The sequence below is a fragment of the Macrobrachium nipponense genome, chromosome 17, assembly GCF_015104395.2.
Source record: "Macrobrachium nipponense isolate FS-2020 chromosome 17, ASM1510439v2, whole genome shotgun sequence".
NCBI classification, from domain to species: domain Eukaryota; kingdom Metazoa; phylum Arthropoda; class Malacostraca; order Decapoda; family Palaemonidae; genus Macrobrachium; species Macrobrachium nipponense.
Genome location: NC_087210.1, coordinates 52,965,394 through 52,989,332, shown reverse-complemented (window position 1 = coordinate 52,989,332; position 23,939 = coordinate 52,965,394). Strand labels below are relative to the sequence as shown.

Below are 23,939 nucleotides of genomic sequence, written 5' to 3'. Positions count from 1 at the left end.
TCCCCTCAGGAGACAGGTGGAAAAGAAAAAATTCTGACTGGAAAGGGAGATTGGTTCTTACAGCCGCCACCCAGCGGCGGGTAAGGTAGATCACCTGACCTACCTGTCGCATGTGCCGCGAGTTTTGAATTCTGTCGTGACGTCAGCGACGTAAAGCTAAGTATATATCTGCCAGGTAAGTATGTACAAAACCTTATTGTATACTAACAATAACATTTTTGTTTAAAAATAAAAAGTATGAAATGGGTTTTACTGAATTTTGTTTTGTAGCACGAAATTTTTTCAAATCCACAGGTTAAAGGTGGACAGGAGGTTGTAACCAAAGTAGTGGAAGTGCTGCCTGTAGATATGATCAATATCCCATCTTATGCCAGGTGGTTTGTTCGACTTGCTGGCATTTCAGGAGCATCAGCAGTTGCACTGGGAGCTTATGGGGCTCATGGTAAGTTTAAATCCAAGTTAGTTAATATAGCACCAATCAAGAGAAGAAATAAGCAACCCTTCATCCTTTATATTGGAGTATTTCTTGTTGCCAAGTTGGTTCGGTCATTAAGTTTGTTGTGAATGTCGGTACAGATGGAAGCCAGGGTGTGAGATGGATGATCGCCTGCCTATTGTCTTGCTACGAGGGTGGTGCCATCAATGCACCTCACACGGTGTAGGTATTACTTGAGGTTCTTTGTAGCATCCTTTTGGTCCATAGCTGCAACCCCTTTCATTCTTTTTTTTTTTTTAGTGCCTCCATTCATATTCCCCTTCTTCCATCTTACTTTCCACCCACTCCTAACAATTGATTCACAGTGCAACTCTGGGGTTTTCCTCCTGTTACACCTTTCAAACCTTTTTATTGTCAATTTCCATTTCAGCACTGAAGGACCTCATAGGCCCCAGCACATGGCCTGTGGCCTAAAATCTTTTCATTGCAATACACTCCCTGAACACCTGAATTAGCCCTGGTCACTGACCAGCCTGAACTATATCCCCACATATTTACCCACTAAGTGGGTAATTTTAACTGTCAGTGTTACCAACGCTGCAGGTAAAATCTAGTCAAATAAGTTACCTGTGTTACCGTTGGCAACGCTGCCGCAAATACCGGCCACCAGAGGCCTGTCTCCTCAATTGTTTCTTGTTCGCCATGCTGTGCGGATCAGTCCCACATCTGGCGAACTTTTGGTCATTTAGCCCTACCCCACTCAAGGAGTTTTCGTATTTTGGATACAGATTACGACCTTGGACTGTGATTAACGTTTTTCTCCCGTTTCACTTTTGATAGCTACTTTGTACTCGCTATGGATAAGTTAGAAAACGAATGTCGTCGCCGTCTGCAAACACCTCTGCTTCTGCTTCATCTACAGTTCGATGATCGAGCCTTTTATTGCTGGACATGTTGGTGCTCATCGGCTCTTAAAATAACGTCGTCGCCATCTGCAAATGCCTCTGCTTCTACTTCATCTACAGTTCAATGATAGAGCCTTCTACTGCTGGATATGTTGGTGCTCATCGGCTCTGCACGCCCTTCAAGCGTAGGATGAGTACCCTCACACTTGATCGACGTTCTTTTCGTTATTTCTTGTAGGAAGGTTCAGTGCAATACCAGTCAGAGATGTTTGTCTTGGTCAGGAGACAAGGAAACATTAGTTAGTTATTCAAGAAATTAGTGGACAGGTCATCATCTAGTATATTAAGCATATTTCTAGCCTGACAAATAATTAACCAAAATAGAGATAGTGGTACTAGTAGTATAGTTGGTTCTAATGGTACTAGTAGTATAGTTGGTTCTAATCGTTCTTTTCACTTATATAACTTACCCGGTGGTTACATATAGCTGTCGTCTCCTGACGTCACGGCAGAATTTGAAATTCGCGGTAGCGCTAATGGTTTGACAGGTGATCCCTCTACTCCCGCCCTCTACGGGTACCGGGAACCAATTCCAACAAATAAATCAGAAGTTTCCTGCCGTCGGAACCGGTAACACGGTTCTCTGCTGGTTGGAATTTGGATTTGATCATCTTGGTTTTCTCCTTTTGGTGATGTACCTTGAGTTTACTGATCTTTTTGATAGCGCTATAGTTATTTTGGTTTTGATATTGTTGTCCTTTTTAGGAATTATTTTGAATTCTTCACGATGTCTGACACCGGCTCTGTTCAGTATAGGGTGTGTAGTAGTGGGTGTAAGACTAGACTTCTTAAAGCTTCACTTGATCCTCATTCTACTTGTGTTAGTTGTAGGGACGTGAATGTTCTTTTGAGAATACGTGTGAAGAATGTAAGTCTCTAACATCTCATGAGTGGAAGGCACTGGGAAAGTATATGAGAAAGTTAGAAAAAGATAGAATCAGAAAGGCTTCACAGAGATCTTCTTCTAAGTTAGTGAGTAGCCAGGATATTCCTCTGAATTCTATTAATCCTGTTCCTATTAACCCCGTCGTGGTGCTCCTGCCCTCGAATCTGTATCTCCCGATCCCGTGTCAGTATTACAAGCCGATATGGACTCGAAATTTGTCTCTTTCCTCACCACTATGCAGAAAATGGGTGAGGACAGTGCAAGAAGTTAGGTAGTTAAGTGTGATAATTACTTAGTGCAAGTGTAGTGGAGGAGGTGGTTGTTCGGCCCGTTCGTTCTCCTAGGTTCTAGGCCCCTGTCAAAACTCCCCAGATCCTGGGAGGAGGCATGCCGAAAACCGAAGGGAGGCGAGCGGGACCTGCTCCCGAGCAGCCGCCCCCTCAAGCAATCCTGTAGCCGTATCCAGGATGCTGTCGCTCACCATTGGAAAGGTGTTGCGAGGAAGTGTTTTTCGTCAAGTGACTCTAGTTCAGATGTTTCCTCTTATAGAGGTTGGCGTAATAAGACTTCTAGACCGCTGAAAAGGTCGCGCGATGTTTTCGCCTGCTGCGGTTCCCAAGAAGGTGGCGGCTGCCGAACCTTCTTGTAGTTTTTGGGAGGAGCCTGAAGCCTTTTCTCCGGCGGTTTCGATTTATCGCCCTTCTCTCATAGAATTGGAGAAGCCACGAACACGCACACCCCTTCGGAGCCTTCTCCAGAGCCTCTCAAGCGATAACTCCTGCTGGCTCCAGACGTGTTTGTGGATCATCCTTCTACACCTCCCGCGCCTTCTACGTCGGTGGATCCTCAACCTTCGGTGTTTGAACAGATGAATGCCAAGTTAGGCAGTATCTTGGAGCTTTTTGGCAAAGTCTCTTTCGTCCCCGAATGCGCTCCCGACCGCCTTACATCTTCCGCAGACTACTGTGCAGTCCTCTTCGCAGGCTCCTTTGCAGTCGCCTCTTCAGGCTCAGACTCTCCATGTGACTCCTCTTCAGACGCCACTTCAGGCGCCTAGTCGGACTCCTTTCCTGACTCCGTCTTATGGCGCCACGTCAGGCTCTCGCTCGAGCGCCACCATCAGCCGCCAGCGCGGCCAGCCAGCTCAGCCGCCAACGCAGCCGCCAGCTCAGCCGCCCGGATACGTCTCAGTACAGGCTCAGACGTCTTCTCCTGCTTTCTCACACCCTCCTCGGACGCGTCAGGGTGTGACTTCGCCGAACAGGATTCCTCTTCCGATGAATGTTCGCCAGTTTCGTCGAAGGAAGCTTCGGACTTGGAGGAAGAAAGAGAAGGACTTACAGAAAAGACAAGCATTTGTCGGGGTATAAACTCCTTTTACGATCTTTCGTTGACAACTTTGGAGATTCTTTTGCGCCTTCCGTTCCAGTTTCTCCTAGTCGCAGTGGAAAAAGGACAGTAAGCCTGACTCCTCGTCCTCGTTCACGCGTCTCGTCCTCTCGATTTCGGCTAAGAAAGCGATCAAGAAAGTTAACGCTTGGCTTTTGGAGAAGAGGGACAGGGGAAAAATGTTTTTTGTCTTCCCCCTTCGAGACTTTCGTCCAAGGAGCCGGTGTCTGGTATGACACTGGAGAAGTTTTTTTCCCTGGGTGTGACTGCCTCCGCTCAGGGAGACTTTTCTAGTCTCGTGGACTCTTCCCGCAGAGCAGCCCTTAATACTGCTAAGATTTTCTTTTTCAACAAATGAACTGGAGCATCTTTGCAAGAGTGTTTCCGTGTTTTCGAAGTTGTTAGCTTCCTGGATTGGGCCATTGCTTCGCTGGGCCAGGAAAAGTCAAGTCATTGGACTTTCGGAGGAGCAGTTGAAGGATTTTGCCTCGGTACTGGATTGTATCGATAAAGGCATCTGTGATGGAGCTTCGGAGCTCGCTGCCATTTCGCCTCTGGAGTGTTGAAGAAGAGACAGCTTTGGTGCTCTTCTTGTCGAAAGGGGTTTCATCGAAACCAGAAGTCTGCCTTGCTCTTCTCTCCTTTGGACAAGAAACACCTATTTCCGCAAGAGATTGTGAGCGAGATCGCTCAATCTTTAACACAGCGAGACCCAGGATCTTTTATCACAGTCAGTGAAGAAGCCCAGGAAGATAGCTCCGGTTCTTTCTGCTTCTCGAGTGCTCCCTCCACGGAAGCTCCTAAACCATTTCGAGGGAGCGCTCCGTTCGATCTTCCTCCAGGTTTCGTGGGAGAGGTAGAGCCTCTTCTAAAACCACTAGCCCCTCTTGCCAATCAAGAAGTATTCCCCCGTAGTCCTCCACACAGCAGTAAGGAAGCCAGATTACAAACCTTTTCTGGCAGACCTGGTTTCATCTCGGAGCGGATTCCTTGGACGGTCCAGGTCCTGAAGGAAGGATACACCATTCCGTTCATCAAGCACCCCCCTCTCACAGAATTTCCTGTGAATTTGTCAGCCTACTCGGAGAACTCCGAAAAATTTGCTGCCCTCCATCAAGAAGTTTCTCGCCTTACTGGCAAAGAGGGCCATAGAGTTAGTGGACTCTCCGCAGGAACCAGGATTTTACAATCGCCTTTTCCTGGTAAAGAAGGCCACGGGGGGTGGAGACCGGTGTTGGACGTCAGTGCCCTGAACGTCTTTGTCCTGAAGACGAAGTTTTCTATGGAAACGACCCAATCGGTATTAGCAGCTCTTCATCCTGGAGATTGGATGGTTTCCATAGACCTTCGGGACGCTTATTTTCATATTCCGATTCATTCGGAATCGAGAAGATTCCTGAGATTCGTGTTCCAGGGCCGCTTTATCAGTTTCAGGGCCCTCCTGCTTCGGCCTGTCGACAGCTCCACAAGTGTTCACAGAGTTCTGTCGTCAGTAGCAAAGTGGCTTCATCTAGACGGGATACGAATATCCATGTATCTAGACGATTGGCTTCTCAGGGCAAGGTCCAGACAGAAGTGTGTGGAGGGACCTAACAAAAGACTTTAAGGATGACGGAAAGCCTAGGTTTGTTAGTAAACAAGGAAAAGTCATGTCTCACTCCTTCTCAGGAGATAGTTTATTTAGGAGTGAGACTGAATTCAGTTCCTTTTCAGGCTTTTCCGTCTCGCCAAAGGATCGACTCATGCCTGAACAAAATAGACGAATTTCTCGTCAGACAAACTTGCGGCGAATCAGTGGATGAGCCTTTTAGGAACCTTGGCTTCAATAGAGCAATTTGTAAGTCTGGGCAGGCTCAACATGAGACCACTTCAATTTTACTTGAAACAGAAGTGGCAAAGGAAGAAGTTCCCAGACTCCTTCGTGTTCCCCATCTCGGAAGGAATCAAACAGGACCTACTTTGGTGGAAATCAGAAGGAAGGCTAGAGGAAGGCTTGTCTCTAAGCCAGTTGAGCCCCAACCTTACTCTTTTGTCAGACGCATCGGACAAAGGGTGGGGAGCTACTCTGGGGAGAAAGGAAGTGTCGGGACTTTGGCAGATTCATCAGAGAACCTGGCACATAAATCTAAAAGAGTTGAAGGCGATTCATTTGGCTCTAATGCACTTCAAGACAGAGGTAAGAGGGAAAGTAGTGCTGGTTCAAGCAGACAACACACGGCTCTCTACTTACATCAAAAAACAGGGGGGGACACACTCGTTCTCTCTGTGCGAGGCGGCGAGAGACCTACTCATTTGGGCGAAAGAGAACAAGGTTGTCTTAGGAGCACAAGATTTATTCAAGGCTCGAAGAATGTAAAGGCAGACAATTCTCAGCAAGAGAGGACAAGTCCTCTCCACAGAGTGGACGTTACATCCTCAAATATGCAAGAAGCTTTGGGGGATTTGGGGATGTCCTCAGTTGGATCTCTTCGCCACAAACAAGACAGCTCGTCTACCACTGTATTGCTCCCCAGTTCCAGACGAGGAGGCGTTTACAGTGGATGCCATGCTTCTGGACTGGTCAAATCTGGATCTGTATGCCTTTCCACCTTTCAAAATGCTAAGATTAGTTTCTGGCAAAGTTCAGAGGTCATCAGAACGTCAGGATGACTCTGATAGCCCCCTTTTGGCCGGCCAGGGAATGGTTTCCGGATCTACTACTGCTGTTGACGGACTTTCCGAGAGAGTTACCGTTAAGGAAGGATCTACTCAGACAGCCCCACTTTCTGAGGTTCCATCACAACTTGTCCGCTCTTCGACTAGGTCGCCTCAGACTGTCGAGCATCTCCTCAGAAAGAGAGGATTTTCAAAGAGAGCTTCAAGGGCTATTGCTATTGCACCCAGAAGAGAATCCTCTGATCGAGTGTACCAAGCTAAGGTGGGTCCAATTCAGAGCTTGGTGCAAAAGAAGAAGGAATTTCGTCTTCTAAGACCTCTATAGCTCAGTTAGCTAACTTCCTTCTTTTTCTTCGTGAGAAGAAGAAGCTTTCTACCCAGACGATTAGGGGTTATAGAGCTATGTTGTCTTCTGTGTTCAGACATCGAGGATTAGACATTTCTAATAATCAAGACCTCTCAGACCTGATTCGTTCCTTTGATACGACCAAGACAAAGGAGTCAAGAACCAGTAAGCTTGGAACCTGGAGGTAGTTCTTAAATGGCTGATGTCAGATAGATTCGAACCGATCTCCTCTAGTTCTTTTAGAGATCTGACAGGAGACCCTTTTTCTTTGTGCTTTAGCATCAGCTAGAAGAATCAGTGAGCTGCATGCTATGATAGAGAGTTGGATTCGCTAAGGGCAATGCCATTTGCTCATCAATGCTGGGGGTTTTTGGCTAAGAATGAAAATCCCTCACGTCCTTGGCCTCGTTCTTTCTCTATAAAGAACATTTCGGAGTTAGTGGGGAGGGGGCCTAATGAGCCTGAATGTCTTCTCTGTCCAATGAGAGCACTTAGACTTATGTGCAAAGGGACCAAAGTATAAGAGGTAAGAGTGATAACCTGTGGTGTTCAGTGAAAGATCCTTCTCGTCCTCTTTCGAAAATGCGCTCTCCTTCTTTTTAAGGAATTTGATTTCTGAGGCACACGGACAATGTCAGGACTCAGATATTCAAAGTGTTTAAAAGTCAAAGCTCATGAAATTAGAGCAGTGTCACGTCTATGGCCTTTAGACGTAATCTGCTTTGAAAGAACATTATTTAAATCTACATATTGGAGAAGCAATTCTGTCTTCGCATCTCATTATCTGACAGATTTGCAACCACATATGAAAATTGCAGTACATTGGGGCCATTCATTGTGGGACTGACACGGTATTGGGGTGAGGGAGAGAAGGATGTATCCCATCCTCACTAATTTCTTTTCCTTGATTATTTGTTTTTTGTATTTTAAGGTTGTCTGAAGATACAGGGAGTTTTTTTGAGTATCTTTCAGTCTTTTAATGTCTGGTGGGTTTTTTTTTTCTTAAACGGTTGTGGTTGATACCTCGTTTTTATTTCATTGTATTTTGTGGTTGATTTGTACTGCGCCCTGAGCAGGGGGCATTATAGTCTTGTCCGTTACGTCGTCTCACGTCCCTCAACGGCAAGTACTTATTATTGTGTCCGACGCACGGATCCATATATCCTGTCGGTACAATAAAGGCCAGCAGACTACATAGGACTAGTAACCACTGATGTTCAGCGGTCTTTAAAGGTAAGGAACCTATATCTAATCTTCGGATAATTCCAACAGTTGTTATTTTAGCTGCCATTGTCCCACCACCTAAATGTGTCAATCAGCTATATGTACCACCGGGTAAAGTTATATAAGTGAAAATGACATTTTTATAATAATATAAAGTTTCACTTATACTTACCCGGTGGTTACATAACGAAGCCCGCCCTCCTCCCCTCATATGGACAGGTAGGCATGAAACTTCTGATTTATTGTTGGAATGGTTCCCGGTAACCCGGTAGAGGGCGGGAGTAGAGGGATCACCTGTCAAACCATTAGCGCTACCGCGAATTTCAAATTCTGCCGTGACGTCAGGGGACGACAGCTATATGTAACCACCGGGTAAAGTATAAGTGAAACTTTATATTATTATATGTTCATTTTTCAGCCCCCCCCCTGCCTGTTCCAGAACCAGCCCTAACGGGTGCTGGGGATAATGGAGAACCGCAAGCCTCCGAGTGGGTAGGTTCTGCTGGCCCCCCCGGCACGGAGCAGGCAGTGTTGGCATTAGATTTCCCCTTCCCTCGATGTGTAAGTTCTCATGATGATGAAAATTTAGGTCAGATACAGACGAGTAGGGATAATAGGCTACATAGTGTTTAGGAAGAGAAGTGCAGGCTTCTTCGGGTAGGTTTTCTATTATAAGTAGTAGTTTATAGAGGGACAGTGTCCTTAGAGCCTCTTTGGGTTTTTCCTGCTTCGAGTTCCTTGCATCAGAAGCTTTTTAGGCCACGGTTGGTCGTTCAGATCTGGTTTCGGGTCTGTCGGGTTCTGAAGGGTTGAATACTGCTCCTTCGTCTTTAAGGTTACCTCCCTCTACTTATACAATAGGGTAATTGTTAATATCAACTAATTCTCTATTCAATGCATTTTGACTTACGATAATTCAGTATGTAGAGAAATTGAATAAAATTAACTACGCCTAGCCTAGTGTTCACGATGATATATCGTATGCATATAAAGTAGCCTAGCCTAGCCTAAAGTATTCGCTGTACTACATATCGGTAGAGTGATTTTTATAGTGGCTAACGCTGTAGGTTCAAGGCATTCTGACTTCGGATAATTCAGCACAGGTATAATTGAAAACGAACGAGAATCCGATCTTAGGATAATTCAATATGAATGTAATCGAACAGAATGAAGATCAGATTCTGTCCGACTAAAGCATTATAATTGTATTATATGTACGTATCATCATATTAGCGTAGTATAAATACTAACTCGGCAGTCATTCACGCTCTGGAATCAGCTGATGGCGAATACGGGTTTGTGTCACCGTATCCACCTCATTCTTGTCCTGATTGGCTAGCGTGACTAACGTAACAACTCTTCCTCACTTATGCCATGTTTGTCGTCTTGAAGGAGACGTGTTTTCAACTATTTTGACATTTAACATAGTCAATAATGGTATCTTGTGGCATACTATTACTATAATCAGATGTCAGATACTATAAGGAATTAATTTGTATGACGTCTTCATACATTTAACAGACTAATTGCCGTCAGTAATTTACATTGTGCTTATGTCAATTACAGTTACAAAAGAATTACCAGTCTTATTATCAAATTACAGTGACAACTGAAATTAATATTAGGCTTAATAAAGTTAATTTAATTACCTTAAAATATGTAATTTATTTCTTTTCAATTAAATTACAATTACACAAGCTTGTTGTCAAAACAGCACGGTTGTAAGGAGGCGTGGCTCAGACAGACAATGATGCCGGCTAGTCTATTTCCTTGGCTCCAGATTCAACCATATCACTTGGTCTCGGCTAATGTGTTTGTTCCTAGTTAGCATAATGAATATCTGGATACTTAACTTATGGAGCGAAGTCATACTGTTCGTCTTACGATGTAATTTAAGGCCAAAATTTCTAATAAGTCTCATTGGAAGCTAGTTTTTCCCATAGGTTAGATGGCGTAAAATTTAGCGATTCCGTTCGTTTTCACTCGTTTTCATAGGTATTACGAACCTTACACTTTATACACTTTATTAATATGTTGTCGGTGTGAAAACAACAGTATTGAGCTCTTTCATACTATTACTTTCTTTTACCATGGCTGCGTTTGAATTCATACAAAAGCTTGGGACTTCTATCCAGGTTGCTGATGCACGTAATTTTGCCTTATCAGCTTCAGCTACATTTATAACATGAATACAGTAATTACCATTGCACGCGGATGAATACAATAAACGGATGTTGCTATCGGATTCGATTACTGTTGCACGCGGATCAATACAATAAAGTGATGTTGCTATAGGATTCGATCGTATTAGCAACAAGTTCTTGTTCGGTTGTTCATAGCTGTACGCAGTTATACGAGTATATTATCATTAAGATAATACCTTTTAACTTAGAAGAGGGTGCAAATTTATGGAGGTGGAGATTAGACGATTGTAACTCACTCTCTCTCTCTCTCTCTCTCTCTCTCTCTCTCTCTCTCTCTCTCTCTCTCTCTCTCTCTCTCTTACTTTCCTGATTTCATATTCTCTCTCTTCATCCTATTTTCCACCCTATCCTAACACTTGACTCATTGTGCAACAAAGAGGTTTTTCTTCCTGTTACACCTTTTCAAACTTTTCTGTCAATTTCCCTTCAGCGCTGAATGACCTCATAGGTCCCAATACTTGGCCTTTTGCCTAAATTCTATTTTAAACCCAACAATCTCGCAGTCTGATGCACGATGCTGCTTACACCAGCTGCGCGAGAGATATAGGAAGACTTATATGCAATGTAGTGCCAATTTTAAATACTAACCCCATCATAAAATCGAATTAACGCAAGTCAATTACTGTAGCTTCAATACGGACTGTATTCACTATCACGTCTTGAATACTTTTCCTGATTTTCTAATGTTTCTCAGATTATCGTGGGGAACAGAGTCGGTCTAGTTTTCTCTCTCAGCCAGTTTTTCTGTTAAAACTTATAATGTCTTTACACAATCTTCTGTAGCTGCTCATTCTTCGGATGTCGCTTCGAGGTCTTCTTGCTCATTCTGTTTTTTATTTGCCAATATCACAGCAGAGCCAGAGTTTTCATTGTTTCATCCTGAAATTTGGAGTTGATTTCAATCTCTCTCTCTCTCTCTCTCTCTCTCTCTCTCTCTCTCTCTCTCTCTCTCTCTCTCTCTCTCTCTCTGGGGTTAAAGGAAATAATTTTGGAGGGGCTGCCTTCGTAGCACCTTCCATGGGTCCTGTAGTTCTCAGGCTGCTGGTGTTGATGCTTCAAGGCGGTATCCGCAACTCCGTATTTTCATCCACATTCCAGGCTCTGGAGGAATCTCAGTTAATTCAAGTAATGTTTGATACGTTGTATTCAACCAAACCAGCAGTCTCTCAAACATCAAGCAGGCTGATCTGGTTTTGGCGAGTTGGGCAGTTTTTGGGGAAGGACTTAAGCTAGCATCGCTTTTCTGTATTAGGTTGCGGTTAACTCCTCTGCCGGAGTCTGACTTCCGGTTTACAAATCAGTTGAGGTTTTTCTCTATTGGGTTCCTTCATTGATTTGTGTGGTAGGGGTTACGGATCACGAGGCTCGTATTTGGAAGACACCTTTCACAGCCAGTGGCACCTTTCACAGCCAGTGGGAGGCCTTGTCCCACTGTGTGGATGTGGTGAGAGTTGATGGGTGTTTCTCTGAGCCTGGACTGTTTGATAACCTCCTCACTTTGGTTTCGAGGGGGTTTGCATACCAGACTAACATTTCTGAGGGTTATGTTATGTTCTTGTCAAGGAGAGGAGGGACTATTGTTAAATCATTGCCTCAGCGCTATCTGGACACTCATAAGAAGGGGTTCTTAGTCAATCCAAGGGCGCAAAGTCTCGCGGAGGGCTACCCTTTGGCTTCCGGAGGAATGTTTCTCTGTCGGCGATTGTGTAGGTGGTTATTTGAGAGTCGTGGTTTTTCACAACACCATACCTTAGGGAATTTCAGTTTCTTCAGAGAGGTTACTCTCGGGGTCCTGTCGTTGCGGTAACTCAGTTTTATAGTTGGCTTGGTAGAGTTAGGGTGTTAGAAGTTTAGGGAGGCAGTGATAGTCTAATGAACTCTAGTGTTTCTGTTGGTCAAGCTTAGACTGAGTGTATTGTCCCTTAGGCCCTTGAGGTTAGGCAGATCCCGATGGTCATGTTGCAATAACTACTACTTCTTCAGCACAAGTCATCTACATCAGTGAGCAGTAGAGAACTGAAGGTCCTGCACACTCAACTTCTCCATACATGAGAGGCTACATAGCCACATGGGAGGTTCACCATTTTCCCTCCATACATGAGAGGCTACATAGCCACATGGGAGGTTCACCATTTTCCCTCCATACATGAGAGGTATAGAATACCACATGGGAGGTTCTTCAGACTCAGGCGGTACCATGGACTCGACACCGACGGTATGGTACTTCCTCTGCAAGCATCCTCACCTACTGAGCTGGACAACCAGGTGAGGAGATTTGTTTTTACCTCCATGAATAAGAAGTGTAGCTTATCATATGGGAGGTACTTCTGACTCAGATAGTACCTTAGACTCAACACTGATGTTGAAGTACTTTCTTTGGAAACATCCTCACCTACTGAGCTGGACAACCAGGTGAGAAGATTTGTTTTTACCTCCATGAATAAGAAGTATAGCTTATCACATGGGAGGTACTTCTGACTTAGACAGTACCTTAGGATTAACACTGATGTTGAAGTACTTTCTTTGCAAACATCCTCACCTCCGAGTTAGATAACTAGGTGAGGATACATGCTTTTATACATGGTAGGTTGCTTATGAGTTAACTGTGTATGTTCCATGGACAGGTCGGGCTGAATGAGATTGATCCCGCCTCCGAGTAAATGTTGTTAATCAGGCTAATTCAGGTGTTCAGGGAGTGTATTGCAATATGAAGTTTTCATAATAAAACTAATATTGTAATACTTACCTGAACACCTGAATGATTCCCACCCTCCTCCCCACTTCAATTTGATAGTGAATGATTCAATTGAGGAGACAGGCCTCTGGTGGCTGGTATTTGCGGCAGCGTTGACAACAGTAACACAGGTAACTCATTTGACTAGATTTTACCTGCAGTGTTGGTAACACTGACAGTTAAAATTACCCACTTGGTGGGTAAATATGTTGGGATATAGTTCGGGCTGGTCAGTGACCAGGGCTAATTCACGTGTTCAGGTAAGTATTACAATATTAGTTTTATGATGAAAACTTCATGTTCCTACACAATATACAAACCCTCAGTCCTTTATATTAGGAATTACTTTCGGTGTAGGCTTGAATGCAGTCGTTAAATTTTTGAACAAGGTGGTTAGGCAGTAACAACCATCTGGTAGGTGGGGTAGGCCCGCCTGCCCAGATGTAAACACTCTACTTTGCTTTCAGCTATCTTCCAATGAAGACATGATTATGAGCGCTTGCTGACTAGCCTTTAATCATGATTTTCCTCTAGGGATCTTTCTTTTAATATTTTGACAGCGGGGTTCTGTTCATGGCTGATGCTGCTAACCAAAAATCAGCAATAACAGCACAAAAAACAGGCTTAATGGTGCTGCTAACTGGATATCAGTGCTGTTAACCAGTGATTGGCGCTGCTGTTAACTAGAGATCAGCACTGCAAACCTGATATCAACGCTGGTAACCAGAGATCGGCAAAGAAAATCCAGTTAGCAGTGTCGCTAGACAAGCGCCGTAAACTGGATAGCCGTTAACTGAGGTCGCCATTAACCGAGGGCTGCCTGTATATATTCTGTGTTTGATGTTAATAATTAATTGACATTAATCATTATGTAATATACAAACCCACTTTTTGTGATAGCCTTGCTCACTGCCTTTCTACTATGTGTTAAAAGTCGGCGGCAGGGGTGTGCCTACATCCTTTAATCATATTTTTGCCCTATAATGTCAGGGCAAGACAGTGTATTCATTTGAAACTTATGCTTTGGAAATTATTGAGAGGAACTTCGGAGGTTTGTCCGTCGTATATTTTCCGGTATTTTCTCTTCTCTTTCAATATTTCCTCTTCTCTTTTGTCATTTCGCTAGTGTATTGGACAAAGATGGGGGGTGTGCCGTGTGGTGTTTGTGGGATCTCCTCTCATTTTGGAGGGTGGTGCCCTTGGATGCGAGAGTAGTACAGGCGGTCCCCGGGTTACGACGGGTCCGGCTTACGACGTTCCGAGGTTACGACGCTTTTTCTTAAATATTCATTGAAAAATCCGCCCTGGGTTACGACGCTTGTTCCGAGGTTACAACGCTGACGCTTCCGACGCTCCGAGTTAACGACGCTTTTAAAAAACGCATACTATGATAAGAATCCTTTATAGTTTAGCACAGTATATTAATAAAAATAAGTTTTTGGTTAGATTACAACAAAAATTTTGAGGTTATGATGATTTTCGACACTTTTTATGTCGTATTTTTAAAATTTTTTTTAAAGTGGAAACCCACCCAGCCTTCCTACATGGTAGTAGGTAGTCATGAAGAATTCAGATAAGAACGTAAAAATTCCATCGCCACTGATGGGATATGGTGGTTATAGAGCGTCCTAGTAGGTTTGTTTTATTTTGAATGCCATTCATGCCTAATGGCACAAAGATATAAGCTAACCTTAACAGTAGTTAAGTAAACAATAAATTTTATCATGTCATATGCATATACTATCAATATTACAAAGGTTTATGTAGTAATCATTATTCACTTGAGATTAATGGATTTTGCAGAGTAACTGGAGTTCTGTTTCATTTTCTTCCCATCTTTGGGAAAATAAAAGGATTTTGACGTAGGAAAAATCTATTTCTGGGCGATTAGTTCGTGTCGCCCAGCGAAATAATCCTTTAATTCATTATTTCTAGGGTAAATGATCAGAGAGCAAGAAAAAATGCGGCGTCTTGTAGACCTCTAACTTTAAAGGATGGCCACCAGAGGCGCGGCAGTCACCTAAGCGTGGGTTGTAGTAGTAGTAGTTGCTGCCCCGTTCTGTGGGTCGGCTCTCTTCCTGTGGGATTTTGCTGTAGGAAATTTCTAATTGACAAGAAGTTCGTGGTAGTGGTCTCACTCGCCCTAGTGTTCATACCGACGCCCTCCTTGTGGGTGAGCGAGTCAGTTATACTGACCTTTTCTTTATTTTGTTTATTCTCTGGTATTTGTTAGATCATTTACCCTAGAAATAATGAATTAAAGGATTTAGATCATTTACCCTAGAAATAATGAATTAAAGGATTATTTCGCGCAGCGACACGAACTGAGCCCAGAAATGTTAATTTTATTATACTGTACACAATTGTTTCCCGGAATACATATATATGTATAGTAGTATAGTATACATATTGTTTGATGATAATACATTATGACTGGTTTGTTCATGAATTAAGTTTGTAAAGTGGATCACAGTAAGTAAAAAAATCTCATAGTTTCTTTGTAACCCTGCTGCATGTGATTTTGAAGATATTATGATTGCTTTGTTTAAATTTTGCAGTTTTTTATCGAAGAGAATATCCTGAGGAACTAAAACAAGTATATGAAACAGCCAATAGATACCACTTTCTCCACACTTTGGCCCTTTTGGGAGTACCTCTTTGCAAACATCCAAAATTGGTAAGAATCATTTGTCTATGTGTCTGTGGTACTTACCTGTAAGCTAGCTAATTTTATATAAGTAACTTACCTAATAATTACGTGTAGTTTCTACTTACACCAGCTCAAAATTGGAAAATTGCGGCAGAGCTCTTTTGTTTGTTCCTACACCATATACAAACCCTCGGTCCTCTACAATAGGAATTGCTTACAGTGAAGGTGGAACATGGCTGTTAGAACTCTTGAACAAGGTGGTTAGGCAGTAACTACCAACCAGTAGATGGGGAGACCCACCTGCCTAGATGTAAACATTTCACTTTTCTTTCGGCTGTTATGCAATGCAGACATGTTTTCATGAGCTCTTGCCAGACTGTATATTTGTTTTAATATTTTTTTTTCCAGATGTTCCTCTTGCTGCTTGCGCTGCCAGAAATTTGTCAAGAGGAAAACTATAGAGCATTTGCCCTCAGTTTTTCTCTCCCGGTATCCTTTCCTTATGGCGTTTTCTCCTTTGTGAGATATATCTCTGTTGCTCTCTTCATTCGCTTCTCAGGCAGGAGGGGAAGAGAGGAGTCCCATTTTATTAATTATCTTTTCTTTTTTTCTTCAGATTGACAGTGAGCAGTTGTGGGACACTGCAGTAGATGGTTGCATATCTGACTGTGTTGGTTATCCTAGCCTTCAGGAGCATAGCTGTGACACTTTACTATGCTGTGACTCTGCCTCTGTATGTGTGTAGTTCCCCTGCTTTGCCTTCTGTTAAATTGCTACTGTTTCCCTGACAATAAGTCACTGGGCAGCTTCTACTGTGCCTCTTGTCCCAGCTGCCTTGTGACTCCTGCCACTGCTATCGACAGTTCCTAATCACCATCCTGTAGAAGTCTTGTGGAAGAAATGTCACCTGCACTGCCCTTCCCTTCTATTTCTGAGGCTTGAGGAGGTCCCAGGAAACTGGATCGGCCCCCTTCAGCCAATGACGAGGTGGGCTGTTTCTCCTGCCCCTAAGAAGTCCTCCTGCAGGATTTCTAAGGGGCTACCTCCTCCTGAGGGGCATTGGGATTTCTCATTGGTTCTTCCCAACTTTTGGGTTCAGGAACAGATTCGCATGCCCGTGGGTTTTGTGTTAATGGAGCTGTGGGGAGCGCAAGCTTCGGTTTGCATTCATGTCACCAGGCTAGGGGTTCTGCCTCTGGACAGGTGCTGTGTTGGGCGCTCATTCGCGAATCATTCTGAGTGCTCGTGTTTCTAACGAATTGCAAGCATCCCAAACTGCTGACAGAGAGACCTCCCACCATCCCAGTTCAGGCACGAGGTGAGAGAAAGTGCAAAACATTCATTTGTTTCATCTTTTCCTGCCAGCACTACCACTAGCACTCACTGAGTGCTCGCCAGTGCTTGACAGATTTCTGAGGATTTGAACACCTTGAGAAATGCCTCCAAGGAGGCAGTGGTTCTCTTTGTGGCTCTTCCCGCGCTTGGGGTGGGATCTTATTCGCATTCTCCTATGGGGTCTCACATTTTTAGGAGCCTCAAGTACACGATTCTATAGAAGTCACACTCTTGATCCAGTTCTTAGATATGGTAGTACCTCAGACTTCCAACTTAATCCATTCCAGAGAGCTGTTTGAAGTACGATTTCTTCGAAATATGAAGCAAATATCCCCATTAGAAATGTAAAGGGAATCAGGATAATTCATTCCAGCCAACCCAAAAAGTCCCCCTTTTCACATTTTTCTATTATTAATGTGTTCAAAAGTTAAATTAAGAGTGTAAAGTAATGAAACAGTATGTTATTTGAAGTAAAATTTTTGAAATTTTATTTTTCTCTGTATGATTTATAAACTTTAGTGAAAATGGCACCCTGAGATTTGTCTTCAAAGATAAAATCTTTTGTTTTTGGGCCCTATGTTTTGGTCTATTTACGGCTCCACAAGTGTTCACTCACATTCTTGCTCCTCTGGCGGGTTGGCTACATCTGATGGGGTCAACATTGCCCATCATCTGGACGATTGGCTTCTTTGCTCTGCAATAGAACTAAGCTGCATGAGAGATCTACAAAAGACTTTGAAGTTAGCTCAGGAACTCTATCGTCTAATCAATCTGCCAAAATCCCAACTAGTCCCAAGTCAATAGATAGTGTAGTTTGGAATGACTTTGGAATCTCCTTTTTCAGGCTTTTCCCTCCCACGAAAAGAGTAGAGTCGTCTTCACACAGTAGACAAGTTATTATCTCTCCCAAAGTGCTCTGCCAGAAATTGGATAAGACTGCTCAGAACTTTATCCTTCATTGTACAGTTTGTTTCACTGAGCAAACTTCATATGAGGATCCTTCAGTTTTACCTTTGGTCCCAGTAGAACAGGAAAAGTTCTTAGATGACTTCATGTTTCCTATTTCACTTGAAGTCAAACAACATCTGGTTTGGTGGAGATCAGAGAGAAGATTTCTGGAAGGAAAGTCGCTTTCCCCTCTGATCTCAAGAGCTCAGCTTGTTTGCAGATGCATCTGACATAGGTTGGGGAGCACTTCTGGGCAAGAGGGAAGTCTCAGGAATGTGGAACTCAGCTCAAAAGGCTTGGCACATCAACCTGAAAGAGCTGACTGCAATCAGTATAGGTTTACAAGCTAATGCTCTAGAAATCCAAGGTCGGATAGTGGCAGTAAACTCGGCCAACACTACAGCCCTCTCGTACATTGCCAAAGAGGGACCCACTCTTTCTCTCTCTGCGAGGCAGCAAGAGACCTTCTCCTTTGGGCCCACTCGAATCACACAAAGCTAGTGACAAGGTTTGTGCAGGGAAGGATGAATGTGTTAACAGACCAACTCAGTTGCAAAAATCAGGTTATCCCTACAGAATGGACTGGATCCAGTAATCTGCCTAGAACTTTGGAAGTTGTGGGAAGACAGATGATCGACTTGTTTGCAACTGCCAAAAATCACCGGCTTCCACTTTATTGCTCTCCAGTGCTGGACCGAGCGTCATTGGTCTCCAGTGGTAGATCCAACGGCATGGGTAGTGGATGCTATGCTTCTAGACTAGTCACACAAGGAACTTATGCCTTTCCACCCCTAGGAATGATCAGGGAGGTGTTACAAAAGTTCCAGTCACACAAGAATGTATCAATGAACTTCATAGCTGGCCTTTCCAGGAATGATTACCGGACCTGGTAAGTCTGTTAGCAGATTTTCCCAGGTTACTCCCCCAAAGACAAAAACTGCTCAGACAACCACACATGCCAAGGTTCCACTAAGGACTATCTACTCTGGCTCTGACATGATTCAAACTGTCGTCCGACTCCTCACAGCAAAGGGCGATCTTGAAATGCAGAAGAAAGTCGTCCTCCAATGTCTACCAGTACCAGTGGAACATTTTCCGAGCTTGGTGCAGAAGAAATCAAGTCTCTTCATCTTGAACCTCTGAGACAGATCACCGATTATCTTCTGTACCTAAGGACGTCTAGAGGATTGTCTTCTTCTCACGACTTGAGGGTGGAAAGAGTAGCTGTTGTATCGACTGCCTGGGATTGCACTTTAAAGTGCTCTTTCAGGTCCAATCCTTGTCTTGGAACTTAGGGTCCAAGCACGTAGGATTGAAGAAACAATCTCTATTGAACTTTCTTCTCTAGGGGCTTAGGCTTCAATTGAGATTACAAGCAGTCCCCAGTTATCTGCGGGGTTCCATTCTTGGCAGAGTGACAAGCGAAAACCCCCATTAATTGGAACTTGGTGATTTATACCGCTTATGTGGTCTCATCAGGACCACATTTATGTCTTTCTACCTTTGGGTCTTAACCCACAAGTCTTTGGAACCTTTTTTCCATGGACCTGCTCAACAAGTTATGTTTTCTTACCCAGTTTGTTTAAAAGGACAAGTTGCATCTTTTCTAAGGTGTGTGGTCCTGGGGGTGAGAAGGATTCAAGTGGCTGGCCTCTCATCCTCCGCCTTCCTCGTCCTTCTACTTTCTACTTCTCTTCTTTCTGGTAGAGAGTCCCCTTCTGGTAGAGAATGGGACTCGAACCTACACTTGCTGGCCTGGCGTCTGATATGATAAGTCCACACATTGAGCTCCCTTTCTATTTTTCTTTTTAGAATCTTAGAAGCAATCCTGTTCCTTTCTTTAGCAAGGGGAGGAAGGAGACTGGCAGTAAGGCAAACCCTACACTGATCTTTGCCTCTGACTATTAATATTCTTCCCAGCCTTTTTCATATGAGTTACGGTTCCTCACTCATTCGGAAAGGTCCAGAATTCTGACTCTTGATCCTGCAATTCTTATACTCTGATCAAATTGTCAGAGGTGGGGCACCCCTCCTCACTTTCGACCAGGAGGAGTAGCCCAGGTGTGCTAAACTCCAGTCAGTTTAACCCTCTTACGCCGAAGCGGTAAAAAAAAAATTAAGAGATTAAGAGTTCATTTTTGGCTCCTTTTTTGTCATTGGCTGAAGTTTAGTATGCAACCATCAGAAATGAAAAAAATTATCATTATCATATATAAATAATGCGATATATGATAGCGCAAAAACGAAATTTCATATATAATTGTATTCAAAACGCGCTGTGTGCAAATCGGTTAAAGGTAACAAGTTACTTTTTATTTTGTTGTAATTTACACTAACTTGCGATCATTTTGGCATATAACACATTGTTAAACGATAAAAGCAACACAGAGAAAATATTATCACAAAATAATGCATTAATTCGTAACGCGCGGTCGTAAACAAATATTTTTTTCAAAAATTCACCATAAATCTAAATATTGTCCTAGAGACTTCCAATTTCTTTCAAAATGAAGACAAATGATTGAATATTACTATACTGTAAGAGTATTAGCTTACAATTGCAGTTTTCGACCATATCTGACGAGTTAAAGTTGACCGAATGTCGAATTTTTTTATATATATATTTTTTATATGCAATTATTTCGGAAATAAGAAAAGCTACAACCTTCAATTATTTTTTGTTTGTTCCGACACGGCATACAAACCTTCGGTCCTTTTACAATAGGAAGGTACTAGCGGCAGCTGGATAGGTCGTAAGCTTTCGAACAAGGGGTTCGGTAGTTAACTGCTTGTCCGACAGGCGCGCGCGCGCGACTGGGAGGTAAACAAACCACTTTTGCTTTCGGCCTGCTGGCGTGTGGACGTGTATCATCGCTCTCTGCCCGCTTCATCGTCGTTGCTTTCGCATGGTTGTGTTTTTCTTTTTCTATTTATCTAGTGAAACTGAATTGTAAGTACAATCATTTCATATTTATTTCCATTGAATTCAATTGTGAATTAAAGGATCTTGGTTTCTCCACGCCCTCCGTTTACCCGAGTGCCGGGACTGAAGGGCGTAAGTGCGGGAATTCATTTTCCCAGAAATGATCCTCGTATTGTGTATGCTCGGTGCCGAGGGTGGGAGAGCGCTCGCTCCGAGCTTATATTTTGGTTGGAAATGTGTAGATGAAAATCGTAAGTAAGTGCTCTTTTCATTTATATTTTTTTGACCTGTATGCTCGTGCCGAGCGAATGCGCTCGACACGAAAACTTATTCTGTATGGAAGTGGAATCGCAAGTACAGTATTGTTTTTCATTTTCATATATTATTTTGATTGTTAAAGCAATACCTCTTTTTTTTTTTTTGGTGGAAATAATTGATTGTAGCAATACTCTTTTTGGATCAGTTTCCTGAGCTTACAACCCCGGAAATTGATCCTTTGTTCCCCTTTTTATTTGAATGAAGTGAATCGCAAGTGCAGTTCTTTTCATTTTCATATTTTATTGAGATTGCATTGTTTACTTGGATCAATGTTTCCGCTATTTCCCGGGAATTGATCCTTCCCCTTTTTATTTGTATGAAGTGAAATCGCAAGCGCAGTATTCTTTTTCATTTTCATATATATTTTGATTGCATCAATTCATTATGGATCAAGGTTTCCATTCATAATCGGGAATGGATCCTTTTACCCTTGCGCTCGGTACCGAGGGCGCAAATGCGCTCGATCCGAGGCCCTTATTCATTGTGAAGTGAATCGTAATGCAAGATTCTTTTTCATTTTATTCCTTTTATTATTGATTGCATCAATATTTATTTGGTTCAAGTTCCGCTCAGTCAGGGAATTGATCCTTATGCCCTTGCATTCGGGCCGAGGGCACGATTGCTCTCGGGCTCTTATATTATTGTTTGGGTACATGGGTGCTGTGCGGGGGTGGGGAACGACGAAGACCCCCCCCCCCCGCTCAGCTCCCACAGATGGCCCTTCCCCTTGGGGGGGGGGGAGGTTATCGGCGTTCTTCTCCTCGCCCGATCCGTCGAGCGCGGGGGAGGGCGCTCGGTGCCCGATGTACAATTGTATTCGGGGTCTTCCACTCGTTTGGAGAGGGCTCACCCCCCCGCGCGAGGGGACTTCCCCCCCACTAATCGCTACTACTGTTATTTCCGCAGGTGCTACTGCCACGAGGGTGGACCTTGGTGAGGTATGGGCGTCCTTCCATTTGCAGGGCGTGCTAGTGTCCAGGGGCTGCGGTTCTATGTCTGGGCCTACTGCGGTCACCCATGGAGTGGTGACCACGCTCCAGGTGACGACGTCCCTCCTCACCTGTGTACTCGCCTCACGTGGTAACAGTCTTGCCTACAGCCGCTGTGAAGTGCCGTTCGCTGTACCGAGAGGGGGGCGTGCCACCGCCGCTCGTGGTTGCCGCGCTGCAGCGACCACACTTCCGCTGCCCTAGAGCTCGCCCCTGGACCTGCCGCCGGTACCAGGATGTTGCTGGTCTGCTGCTCCACTTCCTGTGTTTCCGGTGCTGCCTGCCGTACCTGCCGATTCTGGGCTGACTGTCCATGCAATTGCTGCGCTGGCTGTCCCTGCCGTTGCTGCGCTGGCTTCCCTGCCGTTGCTGCGCTGGGCTGTCCCTACCGATGCTGTGCTGGCTGTGCCTGCTGTTCCTGAGATGCCCATACCTACTGACGTCGTCCCTGTTTCGTGGTGGTACTACCCCAGACTATGGTCTGTCTGTACAGGTGCGTCCGGGCCCTGTGGCTTCGGCTAAAGCAGCCCCGGCTCCGCCCTGGATGGCAGATCTTACGTCTGTCCTGAGGAAGCTGACGAAGAAGAGGAGGAAGGTGTCGTCGTCGTCGTCTTCATCTTCTTCATTGTCGTCGGCTGCCGCCTCTTCCCCTTCGACTTCTAAGGCTTCACAGTCCGAGGAAGAAGAAGGTTGCCTCCTCCCTTCCTAAGAAGTCTCCCTCGGGAGCTTCTCGGACCCGTCTCACCTCGGTGGGACGGGAGGGTTCCTTCCGCTGGTCCTCCTGCTCCTTCGGGAGCGGGGCCCGTCTCTTCTTCCGCAAGGAAGAAGACTACGGGGACCAGAGGAGTACCGGCTAACACCGGTACTTCCTCGCCTGGTGTCAGTGGTTCTGCCACTGCATCAGGGTCCGTCTCGGCCTCTCTGTTCGGCTGGGAGGTACCGAGTGTACGGTCGCCTACCAGCGACCGTGCAGCCAGGAACCAGACCTCGCGAGCCTCGCTCAGCGTCAGGTTCACGGCACGGGGCGGAAGACTGGTGACAGCTGCTCACCGCGACTCTCACCAGACCAGCTCTCGCTCTCGCGGCGACCAGCTGGCTACCCGGGGACGTGACGGTCCACGACCGGCCACGGGCTGAGGCTGGGAAGAGGTCCTCCCATTCGCCGGTACCAGCCACGGCTGGAACCAGCGACGTGACGTGCCGTGAGGACAACAGCCACCAGTCTCACAGAGAGCGATCGGGTACGGCAACTAGCACCAGCTCTTCTGACACTCGAGATCGGGGCCGCTGTGCTCAGTCCAGCCGTTCTCCACAGCGAGACGGTTCGACCAGGCCTGCAGCTCGATCGCCACCGCGTGTTGACGATCGCCTGCAGCCCTCCAAGCCTGCTGGTTCTGCCAGCGAGCGAGGAGGGAGCGTCAGGTCTGCCTCTCCCGTACCTTCAACCTCCTCGGGTTACACCGGGAGGAGCGAGGTATTGAGGAGTGATCGTGAGGGGTGCGCCCCTCATGATCCCACCACGACGCCCTACGTGCCAGGCACGGTTCTTGGACCGGCCAGGACGTATGCGCAAGTGGATGGAGAAGACCGAGAGGGCTGTCGCTTTTCCCCCTTCTTAGGAGGAAGGTTCTCGGAATATGCTCTTGTTCGAAGGGCTTAACAGGTCCCACTCTGCAAGATGCTGTGACTTCCGAGATCCAGAGGAACTTTGCCGAGGTTATGGCGCTGATTCGTCAGCACAACGACCTCGGGGAAGGATCGCCGCTCCCACCAGCAGAGCCACGTCTCGGCTCGAGTCGTTTTGGGGCCCGAGAGGGAACCCAAATCGACGGTGGTCTGCCGCGATCGGAGCTTGCCGACTGTGTTGAACCAGGTAGTCTCTCGTCTCCGGACAAGAAGGCTCTCTCAGTTCTGGCCGGTCGAACAAGCTACTTCAC

At 45.0% G+C, this 23,939-nt stretch overlaps 1 protein-coding gene across 2 annotated transcripts in view; it reads left to right on the top strand.

The window, feature by feature from the left end:
- Positions 1–259: 259 nt before the first annotated feature.
- Positions 260–23,939, top strand: part of LOC135196228 (transmembrane protein 256 homolog) — a 47,463-nt gene continuing 23,783 nt past the window's right edge. For both annotated transcript variants that reach the window (XM_064222875.1, XM_064222874.1), the window contains exons 1-2: positions 260–442; positions 15,398–15,516. In XM_064222875.1, coding sequence (XP_064078945.1) covers positions 349–442; positions 15,398–15,516 — 213 coding nt within the window. In that variant the 5' untranslated portion in view covers positions 260–348. The remainder of the gene's footprint in view (positions 443–15,397; positions 15,517–23,939) is intronic.